At 33.1% G+C, this 20,413-nt stretch overlaps 1 protein-coding gene across 3 annotated transcripts; it reads right to left on the bottom strand.

The window, feature by feature from the left end:
• Window positions 1-251: 251 nt before the first annotated feature.
• On the bottom strand, window positions 252-20,189 carry LOC130656239 (inositol hexakisphosphate and diphosphoinositol-pentakisphosphate kinase 2-like). 3 transcript variants are annotated; one of them, XM_057459071.1, is made up of 21 exons: window positions 19,658-20,189; window positions 10,717-10,830; window positions 10,359-10,597; window positions 9,763-10,114; window positions 9,524-9,685; window positions 9,045-9,364; window positions 8,586-8,771; window positions 8,218-8,453; window positions 7,892-8,013; window positions 7,609-7,724; window positions 7,362-7,428; window positions 6,468-6,760; window positions 5,513-5,585; window positions 5,119-5,252; window positions 4,873-4,908; window positions 4,201-4,315; window positions 3,865-4,016; window positions 3,393-3,541; window positions 3,127-3,198; window positions 2,822-2,965; window positions 252-2,576 (listed from the first exon to the last, which is right to left on the bottom strand). In XM_057459071.1, exons 1-21 carry the CDS (start codon window positions 19,808-19,810, stop codon window positions 2,383-2,385), a joined length of 3,429 nt encoding a protein of 1,142 aa, XP_057315054.1. In that variant the 5' UTR covers window positions 19,811-20,189; the 3' UTR covers window positions 252-2,382. The 3 variants fall into 3 exon arrangements, with proteins under 3 accessions (XP_057315054.1, XP_057315056.1, XP_057315055.1); XM_057459073.1 differs by lacking the exon at window positions 19,658-20,189 and adding an exon at window positions 12,418-12,548; XM_057459072.1 differs by lacking the exon at window positions 4,873-4,908 and having other exon boundaries at window positions 19,658-20,179.
• Between the last annotated feature and the right edge of the window lie 224 nt (window positions 20,190-20,413).

The raw sequence follows: 20,413 nt of genomic DNA on the forward strand, positions 1-20,413 counted from the left end.
CTAATTTGCCTGAATTTTACTTTCTAAGCCAAAGATAATAGCTGCGAGTATCCATGGGCGGATTCCCGTTAAATTTTCAATGTACAAACAACTTAGTGTCCAGTATCAAATTTTTGTGGAACTACGTCAATGCGTTGAAGGAATTAAAAATGAAACGGATCCATCAAATGAAACAAAATGTCCGCGTCGTAATCCGTACATACATTTGCTAATGACTGTGAGAAAATGAAAGAAAGAAAAAACACAAATAATAAATAACGAGACTGTAATAGTCTGTTCATGTTACACCATTCATTCATAAAAAAATTAGTTTCACTTTAGCATTTTTTAACTTTCATTTTACATTTTTTACCTGCAACATGCACATACCGTAATGCTTCGAATAAACGCCCGGGGGGTTTATTAAATTTTTTGACATTTTCGGGGGCGTCTATTTGAGGGGGCGTTTAAAAGAGCGGGGCGTTTATTAAATTTTTTTCGTCTTTTTTGCAGTTGTTAAGTATATCTATAATATATATCTTCACAACAGAAAATAAAAGATACTCACATGTTTTAGAGAATGAACTTCAAAAGCGAAAAGCTAAATTTTAAACTTTAAACCTAAGATTTAGGAAAAAAATAAGTAAGTATACTTTTACAATCGCCTCGAATAAACGCCCCTTATGAGGGAGGGGCGTCTATTAGGGGGGGGGGGGCATTATTTATAAAATGACTGAAAAAGAGGGGCGTTTATTTGAAGCATTACGGTAAAAGGCTACACCTTTTGAAATTTTGAAAGTCATTTTTTGAAAACTAATTATATCACTGGGTAGACCTTAAAATTATGGAGTTATATATGGGACAATATTCGTGTATGGTTTTTGTCGCGTCGTATCTTTCTTTGTGGGGTGGCTTAACGTTTTGTCGAGCCGTATTTGTGTTCGTCGCGGTGTATTTCACTTTGCGGCGTATTTCACTTCGTGGCGTATTCACTTCGGTGCGTATTTCACTTCGCGACATATTTCACTTCGTAGCGAAAATTTTCATGCTTTTTCTAACACTAATTACTAAATTCGTGTAGCGCTTACAAGAAAGCGAAGTCACATGAATAAGGTGCAGTAAAATAAACAAAACCTGTAGGTTAGTGCTAAAAAATTATATTTTATTTTAAGTTAGTTTTACATTTGTGATTATGAAGAAATATTATGTGTTGTGAAAGAGTTTTATGTAATAATTTATGATTATGTAGTTAGTTTACTTGATTTTTGATATTTTCATCAGAATCCATTTAAACTAAAAAATAGATAATAGATTATACAGTGTAGCATGCTAAAAATGTATAGATAGCTAGCTAAATCTATAGCTAAAGAATGTATCGTTTATTAAAAGAAAATGACAAAAATAATAGCTAGCTTTACCCAGTAGAAAGACCAAAGCTACTAGGAAAAAAGTGAAATATGTTGTGTAAAAGCTTCACGAAATTAGTAATTCCGTGTAAAAAAAGCATAACTATTTCGCCACAAAGTAAAATACCCCACGAAGTGACATACGACACGACGAAACATGAGATCACACCAACATGAGTAATACGCCACGACGAAAACCATTACGCTGCGAAGAAGAAAACTACTCGACGAAGAAAGATACGACACGACGAAAACTATTACGGGTCAAAGCAAACCACGCCACAAATAAAGATACGACACGACGAAAACCTTTGAGACGCGACGAAAAACATGCACGTGTATTTTCCCACATATAACTCCATATAAAATGAGGATTAAAAAAATGTGTATAAATTTCAAATTTACTTAATGTATTGATACAATATCTAGTCTAGATTTTAATTTATGCTAATGTCAGCAAAAAAATTACACTTTAGAATATCAAAATTCTAACCAGGCTGGTCATTATTCTTATTTCTCTATCGTTCTAAACAATATACCTTTTGTTTTTAATCATAAATTCCAGCAAGAATTTCTTATAAAGCATATTCTTATAACAGAAAAAGAGTGTTATGCCTTCCTTTGAGACATCAAAAGTTCCTTAACTATTTTTATTGACTTTCTAATATCTTAACGCGATAAAATATTACCGCAGAATAACCGCGGTGGAGGTGTTTTTAGAAACTTTTATTCGATCGGTTGAAGATCTTTGTAAAAAAATCACTAAAAATAAACTTTCCAGGAACAGTTGAAATGCCAAAAATAATATTTTCCTATTAATTAGTTCGTCGTAAAAAATAATAAATATAACTGAATAAGCGAGATAAGGTAAAATTCTTTATGACCTACTGAGAAGATTAACAGTCACTCCAAAGTAAATATCATGCTGGGATATCGAGATAATGACGCATAGCCATAGCAGCTTAATGAACAGAAATTCCTGCTAGTCAAAGTGGTATCACCTCATCAAAGGGATGTCGGGTATAGAATTAGTATCGTTTATGCGTCCTTCTTTAACATCCACTGTGCTATCTTTTGCAACTAAATCATCCGTCAAAGCACCAAAAAACGTGTCCATCCTGTTTTGACCAATATTATTGTGTAATCGAATTAAAGGGTGTAAAGATGGAAGTGTCTCGATGACATCAGCCCCTGTAAAATTAGGAAAGTATAATTTATTGCTTTTAAGAATAGAAATTTACCCTATGACAAAAACGGCTATAAACAAGTCGTAAATAACAAGTACATCTACGGCCACACTTGGGTGTATATCAATAAGAATGATGAAGTACAATACAGTTATAGTATGTGTGTACACTTAATACATATATAGAAAGAGGATTTTCTGGAAAAATTCTTGCGCACAAGATAAATATTTAAGTTCGAAAACAGTCAACCTTGAATAGTCACAGAGTCCTCAACAGGATTGATCGCGCTTGACGCAATGATGTCATTTTTAGAGGATCCTCCGTGGTGTGTAGAATTAACGCGCTCCACCATGGGTTGTAATGACATTCGAATAGGAGTAGTCGAGGAAAATTCTACAAAGAAAAGACTGAATTAGTTAAAAAGTTAAAAAATAAATAAAAAAATGAAAAAATAATGAGTAATCAGGGAAGGGAAGTTTAAAACAGAACGGCACCAATTTTGCCTGTTTATTTCGTACTGTAGACACTAACAACGTAAAGGACAAAAGACTTACTTGGTGAAACATCCAGTGACGTTCTACTTGCATCTTCTTTTTTATCTTTACTACTAATCAATATCCCCTCACCTAAAACAATAACAGAACGAGGTAAAAAGCAGTTCCTTAAATACATGTCGGCATCCGGCACGTCATACACTTAGATGTGTTGCCGTTTGTACAAAAAAAGAGAAGAGGAAGGGATTGTTGTTGGTTGGGGAGGGGAGACGGGGAGTTGAAATACTCATGAGATAATCAAACAAAAAATACTCTCAAAATTTTACTTGATGATTCAGATTTTTCTCTTTCTAACAAATCTAACGTTTCAATTTCCGCCAGCGATTCTTCCTTCGTAAGTGATTCTGAATTTTCAAGCGATTCCGAAGCCAGTTGGTGTGCCACCTTCTCATTGTCTGGAGTTTTTACACCGGGGCTAGACATAACATAACATAACCTCATACTAAACAATCATTCGGGTTTAAGCTGATCAATTCATTACAGGTCCAATTTAAACTGAACCTATATTACTAAAACCTGACATCTACTTTTTAATATGTTTTTACAAAGTCGTACAAAGTGCCTTTATTACAAAAAACCTAGGGAAATATTGGGCATATAGAAACATCGTTGACTTGGTAAAACACCTGAGACACAGCTTCATTACCTTTTCATCAATACGTTTAAAAGCGTTTCCTTGCAAACTACTTGTTTGCATCACTCATCAGAGATAATCATTAAAGAAAACAAACAAGTCACCTGAAAAACAGTTCTATGTGAAACCTATCTTCTGACAAAGGATCAGCAGAGGGATCTTCATACTGCATTAATACGATCTGGGTGAGGTAGTTGAATTCTGAAACATGATTCAAGTGTTCCAACGCATATTCCCACTGTGAGTCTGTCATGTCCTGAACGAAGAAAAAAAAATAGCTAAAGCTTAAATTTTCAGTTTAAATTATTATTTATATAGCTCAGAAGACGCGTTCCCTTAAAGCAACCAGAAACTAAAATTATTTTCTTTATCGTGAAAACGTTCTCACGCTATAGCCGCCATATTGAAATATTAAAAGGTGTGAGCAATGCAATCCAAACCTTAAAAAGATTTCCGTATCTCAACGCTGCTACCACTGAATGGACATGACTTTCACTTGTGATGTACAGGCGTGTGCGAACGTGGCGATGTGGTGTAGCGATATCACGAGATTCACTAAAAAATAAGTCAAGGATATTACATTGAAGAAATTGCAAGAATAATAACTCGTTTAAATGCTTTTCAACAAAACTTAACTAGATATACATGTGCAGAAAAGGCACGTAAAGAACCCGTAGTGGATTTTTTAACATGTTTAGCAGCCTGCTTTAGGTGACACCATAGAGCTTAAATAAACGCCCAGCCTTTAAAATTACGAGCGTTGCGTTTTATTGAAAGGGCGTAATCACTTCAAATCACATATATGGAATCGTTCTCAATTTCAATCGTTTTCTTCGTTCTGATATTTTTCTGTGTTGGAGGGACCGACCGTATAGGAGTGTGTGCGTGGTGGGAGGAGGCGTTATTAGTTTACTAGGTTTAAACACGGGCGTTTATTCAAGGCGATGTTTATCTAAAGGGGCGCTAATTTTAATTTAGGTATTTATTTAAGATTTTACTGTATGTTTAATTTAAAAAAAACAGAAAAATTAAGCATGCATTAGAATGTAAACTTTGTTAGGGTTTTTATGTCATGCCTTTTAAGTTGCAGGGGTAAAGCGGCCCAAACTCACCCATGTTGCAACGCCTCTTCATAATCCGCCCAAGAACTGGAGTGAAAAAAAAATAATTATTTACGTGCATTACTAAGGTATTATTAAGGTATAAAAAAAAATTTAAAAGAAAAATGTTAATCATCAAAACTTCACTTGAAATAATATTAGGAGCAGCTTGCATGAAGAAAACTTTACGGAACTATTAATATTAAATGTTTGTCGTCCTATCCCACCCCCATAGAAACAGACTGACAGCTGAAATACCTTGGATCTAACCGGTGAACAGTGTCTTCCAATCGATTGACATTATACTGGAGGTCAGCTTGTATTTTGCGATAGAACCGATTGCAAATTTGTCTCGATATCGTTGTCTTTTCTTCCGCAGTTATTCCGTACTCCTGTAAAATAAAATAAAAATCGTATGAGATTTTAACACAAGGTAAGGTAGCGTACATGGTGTTTTTAATAAAAAGTGTTTTTTGTTTCAGCATGATTATTTTTAATTTTTTAGCAAAAAAAAGATGTGAGAATGTGTTACTAAGATATAACCGGCTTTCTCAAACGCTTTCAATTCTTTGATCTTGGAAATTCTTTTTTACTAATTTATGTCAGGAGGGTTTGCTGGTAAACAAAATAATGGACCGTTAACAAAACTCACCAAAGGTATGACAATATCAGCTAATGATTTTGAATGCTGATAAAGTTCGGGTAGATGACGTAGACCTAATGATCTTAAAAAATAAATTTTTTTTGAACAATCACCATAAACACATAAGTTCACTCTGAGACTACGTGCCAGATGTTTAAAAATTAGGGTCTGTTGCAAATCTAATGAATGTGACGGAAGGACAATTCATACATTAGCACCTTAGTAAATAGAAATTTTATGAAGCAGGATGTCAGAGAAAGTATTCTTTCACTTTGCTTATCTACAGACTAATAACTGATCATCGCTTAAATGCGTTTTATATTATGTTTTCATTTTCATGACGGAAGGATAGTACTTTTAAGAAGTATGAAAAGTGTCATAGACAGAATATAATGAATTAAAACCAGAACCAGATTCATCATTCAATAACTATAATGGAATATTTTGCCACATAAATGGCCACAACATTTAGTAAATGCAAATCTAACATTGTTCTTGTCACAAGCAATAGAATAAAACCTCAGATAAATATCCGTAGCACGCTCTAATTTATTGTATTGAAACTTGACCAGTTGTCAACCTATCACTAAAAAGCCTACTGTCAACAGGATGTAAAATTTTTCTGATTTTCCAAAACTCGTAAATCTCCTGTATTTTTTAAATTTCTCTTGAAAAAAGGCATATTTTTAATTTAAAAGCACTAAGAATAATGAAGATTTAAAAATTACGATTTTGGTATATAAAAGGGTTCATGATGTCACCTAAACACCTAAACATTTTGAAATGTTCATGAAACTAAATTAGTATAGAATATAAAAAGTCAGAGTGCAAAACATCTTGAACTGGTAAGAAAAATATTATCTAAACACAGATAAACAAACAAACAAACAAACAAACAAACAAAAAAAAAAACAAACAAACAAACAAACAAACAAACAACTAACCAATAAAAACAATATAATACCTGTTATGCAAATAATCATATTTGACACAGTCATAAATATCTGGAATCAAACTTATATCAAACTCATCTCCACTCCAGAAATCTTTCTCTAACTTTTCCCAACGATGCTTCATCAGATTCAAACTTTCGTCGTGATACAAGTCATTCTTATTTGGGCAGCTGTTAGAATCGTCACATTTTTTGTTGATTTGTTTCACTAGCTCTTGCACCAGGGCGTATATTTTTTGACATACTTGATGAGGGTTTTTCACTTCACGCATCGCTTTTAATATTGAGTTGGGAGATAGTGTTAACTAAAAGAAAGAATGAGATTACCTGGCTCTTATTCCAATTGAACATTTTGTTGACAAATTTACTTGCTTTTTTATTGCAGTAAAACAAATCAGTTTTAAAAATTATTTATGTAGCAAAAAATAGTGGCACCGTACATGCCTGTTTTAAATATTGAAAGGAATATTCCTTTAGCATACTATGACCAAAGAGGATATCAGATGGCAATGACGCAATAGAATTATTTGAAAAAAAAATTGTATTTTTTAGACTCTCTGCTACTCAGAAAAAATTGACAGAAGAAAGATGTAATCTTTTTGTTTACTAATAATTCACTAATAATTTTTCTACGAAATGTTTCATAAGTGATTTTTAAGGCTGCCATGTCTTAACTTTTACTGCGTAATTGCCCATTAGATATAGTGCAATGGCCTGGAGATTAAGTATGCCTGTTGTACTAAGAGTTGAGGTTTCACATCTGTTAAGTCTGTGTTCCCACAGTGAAACACACAATTTGTTCTGGTTAGTGCATAAGTGTTGTCTAACTCAGTTTTCTGCTAGCCTGTGGAATCTTTCCGCTTTAAATCAATTTCGCAGTAGAAACTTAATGAAAAAAGATCTTACATCTTCTTCATCTTGAGGAGTGAAATCACTTGTTGAATGTAGATGGTCATGTAGACGACACTTGACTCTAAAAAATAAAACCTTTTCGTTAAAATGTAAAATTAAGATGATAAACCTTATGATAAAAAGGTGCAAAAAATATGCACATAAATAATCTTGTTAAGGTGAAATATAACAACACAACGACAGTACATAAAGCTTAGAACAAAACTAAATTATAAACATAAAATGGCAACCTGCATCTCACCTTTGCATTGTACCACTTACATCAACAGGTGTGTCCAACATTCCAGTCACGTGTTTATCACTATTGACCAAACTAACAAGAACAGGTGTCAGCTCGCCTTCTAATGCCAGTAAACCCTGAAGACGAATTGAATATTCTTTACCTTCCAGAGTTTGCTTGATGAGAACAAACGCTACTACAGTGGGCTCTCTGGATTCAGATCAATTTTCCACTCCCTTACAAGTTTGGAGAAACAGAAAATACATTGCAATGACTTCTTAACAACAACAAGTTTACGAAGTACCTTTGCAAATGCAGCTGCTGTCATTTGTACACGTCCTTCATCTGATGCATAGATCTTTAAGTCATGTCGGTACGTACTATGAAGACGAAGAAATCCAAAACCAGGTACTCTACCATATTCACCTTAAATGATATTTCAATTTTAACTTTAGCCGGCGATCTTACGTGTCGATCAACCATAAAGGAAAGAATCCCTTGAAATAAATACCCTGTCAACATGTCACACATTTTTGTACAACGAAACTAAGCACATTATTTCAGGCTTAAATTTTGTGCAACTCTTGTGCAAGAGTCTGGTTACTAAACTTGATGCAAAAAAAAACTTACCTTGTCCACCAGGGTAAACACATCGAAATGCTCTCCCCAGATCTTCAGCTTGCTTTTTTCCCATTGGTGTTAATTCACCTCCCCATTTTAAAATCAACAGTAAAGCTTGAGTGTTTCCTACAGAAGTTTGTGACTTTTTATTACGACCTTTAAATTTTGTCAGCATGTCATAGTTTCGTTTGTCAGCCATTGCTTTTAACTGAACCTTACGATTGATGCCAGAGAAATATCCATACCTAGAACAATAGGCTTTTACTTGATATTGGACTACTAAGAAACCGGTTATAAAACATTGTACACCGTAGAATATGCAATCTGAAAAAGTATAAAGACAAAAAACAATTTTAAGAACAAATTTTATCACTTACATTTCCAAAACACTCTTCATTTGTGCAAGTTTTAACTTGTTCTCATGAATTGGCTGCTTCGGGTCTTCTTCATAGGCTTCAAGCAATGTTCGGGTAATATCCAGTATTTCTTGCAGCTGTTTTGGCTTCTTTATCTTTAAACGACCTTCATCTGGGCCACCATACTTGTTAAATAGTTTTACAAACCTTAAAAACAAGAGTAAGATAATTATTGATTGGATTGATATTGCTATATAACAGCAATTTTGATTTGCAAGAACAAAGATTTATAAGCATGCTGCATCAACTTTCAGTCCATTACGTTAACTGCAGTAAAAAGTTTTAAATACATGAAGATTTGTAGTACAACTAATTTTTATTAATCAAATAAGGGAAAGTTCACAAGAAATTTTTTTCTAACTTTCTTATTTATAAAAAAAAACTGGAATAAAGTGTAAATAAAATTAGCACTCAACCTACAATGGGTGGGTAACAACCATTTTCATCTTCTGTTTTGGTGTTCTATCGCCATGGCGAATTATAGCAATTACACATCGCAACTCCATCACCGTACTAGCTGGTGTTTGCACAGGTGCTTCAACAGACTTTTTGTGATCAACACTAACCAATTCCTGTGGTATCCAAAGTTGAGGAGCAATGTTTTGAAGAATAATGTCTGCCAGTATTTGTGAACAGTCGTCATAATATTTTTGTGATGTTTTTACAAAGCTGAATCCATTCACATCGCAAACAAGAGATTTTCCATTTGCTCTCAATAGGTCAAATCCACACACAGTTTGCTGTAAAGGGAGGGCAAGTCATTTGAAAAGTAGAAAAATATAAATATGAACACTTTAAAATCAAAAGGGACACAAACTATGATGAAACAGCAGAACAGCACTAGCATAGAAAAACAGCAGTTATTTTCACTTCAAATTTAAAATTATCTGTTCACGTACCTTAAAGCAACTGCATACTCGCTTGGCAAGTAGTTTCTCATGAGCACTTAGGATCACTGGGTATCTAAGTTCTTTTCCCCCACTGTCTCGTTCAACCTTTCCATCTAACACAGGGGATTTTCTTGCTTCTGCATGAGCATACTCCTCTCCCACTGTGTACACCTTAAAAATTATAAAGAAAATAAAAGTCAAAACGACAACAAAAGAAGTCATTTTTTCTGCAATCACCTTGCCCAGACCTTAACATCTGTCCCATCGGTTGGCATAAAATCCTCATAAATATAAGAACCAGTGCGTCTAATACGACTCTCGGATGAATAAACGCTACTACGACTTCCAATCTTACGAAATAGGATTTGACATCCACCGCCAGCTGATGAAGGATAATAAATATAAATGTTATGATCCTCTGCATTGACTGGTTTTTCTACGAAAGGCTTTGTGAATGTCTTTCCATTTACAATAATAGTGTCATCAAACTCCTCAATATCTTCATCTGAGGACAATGGATTTCCATGAGGATCACGATTAAATATGGCATATCTTGGTATCTCCAATCCTTCCTCTTCAAGTAATCTATACACTTCCCTCCTAAAATGTATTGGACAGTAAATAAAATAATTTGGACAATATCATAAAAAATCCTTCACAAGCTTGTGTCAAATTTAACCCTAGTTAATATAATCAACCAAACCATAACGATAAGAGGAAGTTGCACTGACAAAACTTACTAAGAACTTTTTTTAATGCAGTGCGATCATTTTTTTTATACCTTGATTTATTAAGTAGTAGAAGATATAAGCAAAATTAGATGGTCAAAAAATGGCCCTCTTACCGATCTTGCAAGAGATATTGCATTTCAAGGTCATTAATAACTAACGGCTTTCTAAGTTTTGCATAAGCAATCGCTTTCTCCAATGGAAATCCTGTTGAGTAAAATGAAATTAAGCAATCCACAACAGGCCAGTTTTCAACAGGTTCATTAAGGACAATCTCATCTGGGAATATTTGAAAATCCAATAGAATGAATCGTTTTAGTCTTTTCAAAATTTCTTTCATTGGTCTGGAATAAGTCTAAATACAATAAAAAACAAACAATAACACGAGAAAATCTAATTTTGTCGAAGACGAAAAAAAACATTAATAAAAGTAACCTTGTTTAACAGCCAATGTGAAGGGGAGCTAAAACATACCTTCTTATTCATGGCACATATTCCTACTATGATATGTACAGGATCTTCAGTCTCGTTACTTTTATCACACTCCTCAAAATCTGGGCTTGGTGTTTTTGTATCCATGTTTCGATACTAAAAGTGAAATATTAGAACATAGTTTAAACAAATAAACAAATGGATTACTAAAATGATTGTAAAAACAAAAATCCATCAAATTTTTTATAAACAATGCAATTTTTTGGAGTACACATTTTGAACATGTTTTTATTACCCTTTAGTTATTAAATGTTACAAGTTTGCTAGTCCATACACAAAGTTTAAAAATATTTATGTTATAACAATATATTAAATAATATTACATTAAATAATAAATTAAAGAAACACCTACAAATTATAATACTAACAATGGATAAAAATAATAACAAAGCTATTAAAAGAAAAAAGTATAAAAATAGCCAAAAAAAAAGGTTAAGTGAAATGTGAAAGACATAACAAGCAATAGCAAACCTGAGACATTTAGGCTTGATGATAAGAAAAAATATGTTTTTTACTTCCTTCAATCATTATTCGATTATAAAAATAAAAAAGCATATTGTAAAATTCCTTTTACTTGATGAAATAAGTACACGCATACTTCATGATGACAAAAAGCATTGTGTTAAAAAAGGAGTATTAATTTTAAGAATGGATATGGTTTATAAAGTCACAGGTGGTGTAAACTAGCGCAAAATATCACATTCATTTCTTTTTAATGGAACATAACATGCTTCTTATAAAATAACCTGCTTCTTATGAGAGGCTTTTTACAAATTAGCCCTCAATCACATACATCTAAAACAAACTGGCAATTCAATTGCCAGTTCTTCATTATCCATTTTTTTTCTAAAAACGTTTTTTTCTATTTTTAATTTTTTAACAGTTTTTGCAGTACGCACTTCAATGAATATGAAAAATATAAATTTTATACTTAATGCTACATTCAACACTCAGTGTTATTTTTACCACTTTACCTAATACATTAACAAACTATTTTAAAATATACCAATAAAAGACATGTCAGTTTTTAAGTAAATAAGTCAGTTACCTAGGTAGCTTTGCTTACATTGTTAAACTTATTCATCATAGCATTTTTTGTCACTACACTGTTTAGCTGCTACTTATAAAAGTTAAGAAATAGTACTGATTCCATACGGACAATCCAATCATTTGTGTAAAGCTCAGGTTTATGATAAAAAACTAAAGGAAACATTAGAGTTCAGCAAACTAACTTAAAGCCTGAACATATGGGTTCTAACCTCAGTTATACTAAGCACTGACTGTACTGACTTTTTTAATAGCACTTCCTTATTAATAGCTCAAGATTTCAGTGAACTGTTCCATCTATTTAATGCTTTCACTATCTGTATACATTTTAGTTGTGATATACAGGAAGTAGTCACACATACAGTACTGCAGCTGATCTCCACAATTATGAATAATATTTTCTATTGTCTGTACGTTAAATGCCATGTAGAATAAAAAAACTCCTGTCCTACCTGCATGAAATTCACATAGCTAAACAGTTACCTATATCCAGTTACAAGTATACAATGTAGAAATTACAAGACTCACATTACAAGACTCACATTACACCTCTGTATTTGTATTTTAAGAACTTGATGAGGAGGTTAGCAATAGTTATTTGATTCCATAAACTCAAGTTTATTCTTACATACTTACCACTGTGTTTAAAAATTTTAGTTGTCATAAACGTCATTCACAAAAACAACATAAAGTTTTTGTGAATTAGTTTGATGGGTCTGTTAAGGCATTTACAAAAAAATGTAGATTAGTTCAACAATAAATCCAGTGGTGTATATTGTTGTGTTAAGCTTTCTACAAAAAAATCAAAAGGACAATTACCATTGAACATTAAAATCACTCATTCAATAAACAATCACTTAATTGTTTATGAAACATACAATAACACCATGATGTGATATGGAAGAACTGTCAATGTTTTTGTAAGCATATAAAAATTATTTGTTAAAGTAATGTTACTGTCTACTATTGTTTGTACTACTATTGTATTATTGTTTTCGTATGACGTGCATCAAAATATTAATTTTAATAAACATATAGCATTAAAAAAAGATAAATTCTTAGTCAAAAATTTCAAAAAAGCAAGTTTTGACTCCATTTTTAGGTAATTTTAGGGCCTTTAAAATAAAGGGAGAGGTAATAAATGCCTATAAGATTAACAGGAGACTAATGCTAAATTCACACTGCAAAAAGTTCTATGTTGAGACGCATTGTACCATATATGGCAGGCACACAATGAAGTAACGTATCATTTCGTTGCATGACTTAATACCTTACCACTATGTTTTGTTTGTCACATGATATGAGGATTTTTCATTCTTATTCTAAAATCACATGCTTTTTTTATTAAATTCAAAAAGTATATAAAGTTTTTTAATATTTAACGCGCAAAAAACACCACAAAAATATATGGTAACATGCCAAGCTGCAAAGAACTGCGTTTTCAGTGTGAATTTATAGCTTAAAGGAATAAATTAGTATAATTATTTTCTTGATAACATTAGTCTTTGTGTTATCATCATCATCATCATCATCATTCTCGGCTTAACGTCCGTTTTCCATGCTAGCATGGGTTGGACGGGGTATATTAATGACCCTCTTCCAATCTGATCTAGACTGTGTTAGATCTAAACTCAACTTCCTCTCTATCAAGTCTGTCCTTATAACCTCCTGCCAAGTCTTTCTCGGTCTGCCTCTGGGCTTTGCCCCAGGAACTATCAAGTCTCTACACTTTCTTACCCAATTATCCTCCTCCATTCTTTCCAAGTGTCATGAAAGCGTTTTACTCAATAAGAAATCTTCTGTGCAGAATTATGTTGGGTGGCCTTTATACATAAAAGATGGTTAAATTTGCTGGTCAGTAGCAAATAAGACTCAACAACATCTTCTTTGCAAGCATTAAACACAGCATATTAATGATTTTGGAGATTTTGATAAAGTCAGCAAATTCCTGCACAAAAGCTAGTCTAACCGTTACTTCTATGGTAAGATCTCAAAACACTGATCAAGAGAATGTTTAAGATTATGAGCTTTTTATGTTAAAGGTTTTTTGTTAGCTTTATGTCTGTCTGTTCCGAAACAGCTGGGTTAATAAAGTTTTAGAAAATGACGTCAGTTACTTTCAACTGTTTTAAGATTATTTGGCCGGAAAATTTTGCTAATTAATTCATTAATATTAGATAAAATAACAAAAAATAAAGTCTTGTGATAGTTATAGCACAGAAAAATCACATGTTTACTTTTTATCACCATGCAAACAAACTGCATATCTGGGCAAATTACAACATTGTTAGAAAAAAAAGAAGTCTTACTTATTACTTACATTATTTCTCACTAAAATCTTGTTAACACAGATAAAAATATTTCAAAGTCAGTTGAGAAATTTTTGGAGGTGGAATTTATTTATTTATTCTAACTGATGACAAAAGATGTGAGACATGAAAAGCTTTTAAATGTTTGGCTAAAAAACACATTAAATAATAATGAGGGTGAAAAATGCAGACATTTGAATCAAGGAAATCATCTGCTTTGTATGGCCAAGTTCTTTTACATTTCCTAATTTTTGATTTTTAATTTATGTACTTTAATGAAATGCAAAATAGTGCACAATTGCAACTTACATATACAGCCATTTTGAACTAAACAGTTAAATAAAAATAATATAAAATTTTTTACAAAACAGACAATTAATTTACAAATGAAAATTACAGTTGCAATGCACCAGAGAGATAAAAAACTCCAAAGTTCTGAAAATAATTAATGCAGCTTTGTGAAAATACTAGAGTCCCAGTCCTCTAAATTCATTTACACAATTCAGCTTTTGCTAAGTGTATTTTTCTGTTTTAAGAGATCGAAAAAAAGTTTTCTTACAATTGCTAATTTTTACAAAAATTATAAAAAAAAAAAAAACGGTAAAAGTATTGGAAGGCTGCTACTGCTATTTCTTTTCTCGAATAAAAAATAATTAAAACATAAGAAATACTTTATATAAACTGCTGCATAACGTTATTTTATTACATTTAAACACACGGTTATCTATGCTACTTACAATTTAATTTCATTCAACTTTTTTTGATTTAATTTACATTTGATCAAATTGTTGCCTGCATCTTTCAGAAATATTTGCTTTAGCATTACTTTTTCAGTCCTTTCTTAAAAGCACTAACAAGTCCAGGCCTTGCCATGAGTGCGAGCAATTGCTCGCGCCCGCGTAGTGCTCGCGTAAATGCTCGTTACCTGAGCATTCTATTGCTCGCGTAATATTACCATTTTGAGATAAGTGTAAACGTTTTTCTCAAGAATTGATTGGTCTTTTAAGTTAAACTGCTGCACGAACGCTCAACCTGAAACTGAAAAGATATTTGGTGTGAATATTTTCCATCCATCGTGCAAAAGTTCATTCGCCATTTTGTAAAACGCTTGCGATACGGGCATTAAGGTTAATCTTTGTTGCGCATTCATTTCGCAGTAGAAAAGTAGGGGGCATTTTAAATCGTGAACCCCAAACATGAGGTCGAGGGTCTACTGGTATAGCGACTCTCTCAATCTTAACTTCCTTTTCTACATGTCCGCAATAATATGCATGACTATACTGTCGTTTTCATAAACTTATTGTTTATTTTTCAGCAAATAGGAAAAAATATGCTTCGTTTTCAAATTAAAAAAGAGTCTTTATCCGCATGGTTTAAATAAAACTTCAAAATTCATTCAGAAAGTTCAGGTACACGTCTGGTACATAAAATTTATACAGAAAAAAAAGTATACCACACGTGGGTTTCGTTTTTAAAATTGTTTGAATAACAATTGCAGCATAAAGAAAATAATCCATTAAATTTGGACGCGCTATGGTTTCCAATTGTTTCGTCAAATGAAGAAATTATCTACAATTAAATCCATGATAAATTGTCTGTTCCGCCTGTAAGTGCAGTTTTGCAGACTTGCGTCATCCGTGCTCCATCAGCATTCACCCCCGCATTAGTTAAGAACGGCATAACTGGATTTTCTGTGTAAGACCTGGTTACCAACGATGAAGGGGCCAGGCAAAAGAGATTTATGTCTACATAGTTTTTCAAGTAAGTCAGGGGTCTGTAAATTAGCTAGGATGGTCAGGTTGGCTATGAATAGGCTTTCTTAGGATTTTTTTACATGCTTTATATTTAATAAAAACTTATAAATTTATATTCTTTGAAACAGTTTGTTAATATGTTTTAGGGTTTTAGTAATGTAATGTCTTGAGTACATTTTCTGTTAACTAAAAAGCTGTTGTTGATCTGCTGCAAGCAAGTTAATGCTTTTCCTTAAAAAAGCATGCAGAAGTATTAAAAAACATTTCCAATTGCTTTCAAGCTTTACAAGGATTTTTCTTATCACTTTGACCCCCCACACTTCCAGTACATTTCTTCAATCTGTCTCTTGAAACATTTCCTCTATATTGAACACTGTGTCATGTGTAGTCTTGAACACTGGAAATTTGTATTAAAAAGCAAAAATTGAACGTCCAATTACCTTAGATGTGATAATTTAGTTCTAATCTCTAATTTCTTTTTTAAAGGTACTGTCCAGTAAAAATATAATAATAAAAAAGTAGCCTGAACTTAATTGCACTTCTCTTATTTGTTGCGAAAATGTAAGTGGTTATATTTCTAAAGTTTTACAACTTGAATAACATTTCTTTTATGTTTACAAATTTTTCATATCGCACGTTGTCAAAAGCAAATTTATACCGAAGCCATTCTACATGAAAGGGAGGCTAAAATAATATTTTGTTGTGACGTAAGCGTTGGGTTCTCGGCCAAGTCAAAACATTGTAAATAGAAAATGATTGTTTTACTCTGAACAATATTACCAGATTAATTTAATCTTTTTTTTAAATATTTTACCCCCTTTTTAAAAAAATGTAGCAATTTATGAATATTTAATTTCAAAGCATGCAACTCACTTTCAGAGATAGAACTTAATGTCCACACAAACAGAATGTCTGACTCTACACAAATTAAAGTAGATTATGTTAAAGCTGCTTTATTTTTTGTGCCGATACTGAGACCAGACACGGGTAAGATTATTTACGTAAAAGATCTATGCAGACATCCGTTGGAGTGGCCAATGCTTAAACGCAGACAGCAACGTGCGATGATGAAATGAAAAAATCTGACGCGACATTACAAGTTAAACTCCTTGACGAATCTGAATCATTTTTTGTAATATACCAAACGATATGACAACTGTTGTTGTCATATCGTACATATATTGTACTCCAGAAAGCCGACCAGCAAAAGAAGAAAGAATAGAAAATACAAACGCATTAAATAAATTGTGTTTTATATACTTTTATACTTCCTCCACAATTATAAACCTCGTTCCCAATACCCCTATTCTATTACCAAAGCTACCTCAAACTAAACAAAAAGAAATACTTGGTTTGAGGTTATTTATATTTATACTTTTTATACCGTAATGCTTCGAATAAACGCCCATTAAACGCCCCCAGAAAGATTAAAATTGTTTAAATAACACTTGGGGCATGAAAAAAACCACAGTAAATTCGGACCAGCTATGGTTTCCAATTGTTTTGTCAAATGAAGAAATTATCTACACTTAAATCCATGATAAAATGTCTGTTCCGCCCGTAAGTACAGTTTTGCAGACTTGATTCATCCGTGCTCCGTCGGTGTTCACCTCCGCATAAGTTAAGAACCGCATGGCTGGATTTCTTGTGTAAGACCTGGTTACCAACGACGAAGGGGCCAGGCAAAAGACATTCATGTCTACGTAGTTCTTTTAGCTAAGTCAGGAGTTGGTGAATTAGCTAGGATGGTCAGGTTGGCTATGAATAGGCTTGCTCGTGGATGAAAATGACCAGGACTATTCGATAATTCTGAGATCTAAAAGTGTTCGGCGAAGACGGAAATCTATTAACGTTTTGTCCGACGAAAGTCTGACGAGACTCCAAAAATTATTTCGAAGGCTGCCATCGCACGCTGTAAAATGGGATTTTATAGGATTGATTTCTAAAACTCATTATTAATTTTTCAGGCGTTCAATTAATCGCACGCCTGAAACGATTTACGCGTGTGCCACGACGTGCGCGTGCGATCGAACGCCTCTCCTGCAAAAGACTGTTGTTTTTAATTTACAATCAAATATTCTCATCGTCAACTTCATTTGTCCGAGAAAAATCAATTTGAGATATTTCTTCACCTTCTTCGAAGCCAGTATACATCCCATTCGTACTTGGATATTCTCTACGTATCTTAGACACGAAACAAGATGGTATAACCCGACGAACGCCTTTTCCCAAGTGGTTATGAACAAACCAACAGAATTGGCGGTATGCCGCATATCGATAAGATCTAAAAATATCATCCTCAAATAATAAGATTGGAAATACTATGACAACAGAAATTTCAAGAGTGCTAGGGATTTTTTAAGTCCACGGCTTTTCCGATCGTGGAGAGCGACTAACGCTGTCCACAAAGTGTTCTTTAAAATCACAACCGCGTTGACATCTTCGTGCTCTGTTTAGTATGCTCTGTTATACATTTCTTATCTAAAACACAATAGAAACCTTGTACCCAGGCGCTCATTTATAATACAACCAGTAGAAAAATGTGAGGTCAAATTATATAGGTACCGTAGTTGTAAGTATTTGATAGTGTCCACCTCGTTACAGCACAAACACTCAACAGCTGAAGGCATCCTCTCGCAATTTTCACATAAGCACCACTCACTGATATATAAATCTGTGCGAGAAGCAGCGGGGTGCGTCTGGGCCATCGTCATTATAAGAGGGAATTTGTTGTTTGTTATTGGGCCGTTCTAGCTCAAACTGAAATCCAATTATGTTTTAATTTCTGCTTGTGAACATGATTGATAAACGTAAAAAAATTCTGTTGGGAATATCATTAACTTTTTTTTCTTTTTTTCTCTTTCTGTACGCGCCAGTCTCTACACGGGGGTAACCCAAAGAATACGTCATTGCATAAATTGCGCATATTAATGTTTTTACCCAGTCCTTTTCCGCGTTCGAAGTTCAGTAAAGATGGCGATTGAGAATGGCATGGTCAAGTAAACAAATTCAGTTTAAACTTATGAAAGACAATTTTGGTTGTATTTAAATACTTTTTTCTTTACTTTTGTGCCGAGATGTAACTAATATCAAGTTTTAATATTTTACCGGACAGTACCTTTAAGACATAAATAGATAGTTTGTTGTTTATCTGCCCATCTTGACAATAAACCTAACTAAAACGCCTGAGCGCATAGATGCCCGAAAACAATAAAGCAGTCTTTCGTCAGGAATATTTGAGGTGTGCGATGATTCGCACATGTAAATCAAATAACGCTTGCGCTGTAAAACGCACATGCAAAGGATGTTACACGTGTGATACATGCTCCAAGGTTAATTTTTGTTGCACATTCATTTTGCGGTAGAAAAGTGGGCGACGTTTTGAATTGTGAAGCCCAAACACGATTATCGAGCGTCTACGTATAGTGACTCTCTCAATCTTAACTTCCTTTTCTACATGTCCTGTCATTTTCATAAATTTATTGTTTATTTTGCAGGTACCATAACAAGCAAATGGGCAAAAATATGTGTATATAAAAACAATTTTAAAACAGTTTAACTTCTTGTATATAATTTAAATTCTCTATAATTTAAACAATTTTATTTGACCCATGGATGTTAATGTTATAGAGAGAAGATATCCAACAATTTCTGTGGTGTAGTTTAAGCCAAATAATCAAAAATCAATTTTTTTTTAAAAAAACTTGTTAAACGTTTTAAAAATATATATCAACATAAGTTCAACATAATCTAATATCACTTTAAGATTCCTCCAAACTGGCCTGGTAAATATAAAATACACACATTATATACCTTGTGGAAATGTGAGCGTGGTGAAGAGGAGGTGGATGAAGCTTCACTGTTTGTGCTATTTGCATGACCCTCATCTCCTACTTGCATAGTTGCACCATTTAAGTTAGGTTGATTGGCCTGTTTCATGTCATCCTTTTGCTCTGATTCCATCATGACCAATATTATGGACTTATGCTAACGATTCAAGTTATTTTGTCTGTCATAGCATCTAAGATATAAAACGACAATTTTTAGTCTTCTTAACTGGCAGTATTTTATGTTTTTATATATTTAACCACATAGAATTTAGAATTATGGCAAAAGTTCTAACATTGTGACTCTTACTATGTATGTGGTAGAGATTTTTGAAAATATCACACTTTTACTTGATATCTCTTTTTTCATAGCCATTTATCTAGTTATAGAGCATGAACTGATTCAATAAAAAAACAAGAACAAGGAACAAATTTGCAAGGAAGATTTAAGTGTGGAATTAGCAGCTAACTGTGCTGACACTGGTAACTATAAAATTGTCTTACAAAACAAAAGGGTTTAATTTTCCATAGCAGCAATTTAATATTTTACTATAGCATCTGGTTAATCCAAGCCATGTGAGGTAAATTGGGAAAATGGCACACTGTGTGGATAATGCAGGGAGTATGATCTGGGTCTGGCTGGACCCCAATTTTGGCTGGTACATAGCTTAAGAGCCTTTTCTGTAAAAATCAGGCAATACTTAATAAGGAAAGAAAGTGAGGTTTTCAAAATTACTAGTTT

This window comes from Hydractinia symbiolongicarpus, chromosome 9 (genome assembly GCF_029227915.1).
Source record: "Hydractinia symbiolongicarpus strain clone_291-10 chromosome 9, HSymV2.1, whole genome shotgun sequence".
NCBI lineage: Eukaryota > Metazoa > Cnidaria > Hydrozoa > Anthoathecata > Hydractiniidae > Hydractinia > Hydractinia symbiolongicarpus.

Bases quoted from the DNA above. Each gene is read 5' to 3' on its own strand.
- LOC130656239 (XM_057459071.1), bottom strand. From the start codon at position 19,810: ATGATGGAATCAGAGCAAAAGGATGACATGAAACAGGCCAATCAACCT. The intron at 8,014-8,217 runs GTAAGTTTTTTT...ATATCATTTAAG, and splicing joins TGTTTACCCTGGTGGACAAG to GTGAATATGGTAGAGTACCT. The intron at 2,966-3,126 runs GTAAGTCTTTTG...TTTTCTTTGTAG, and splicing joins GTCACTGGATGTTTCACCAA to AATTTTCCTCGACTACTCCT.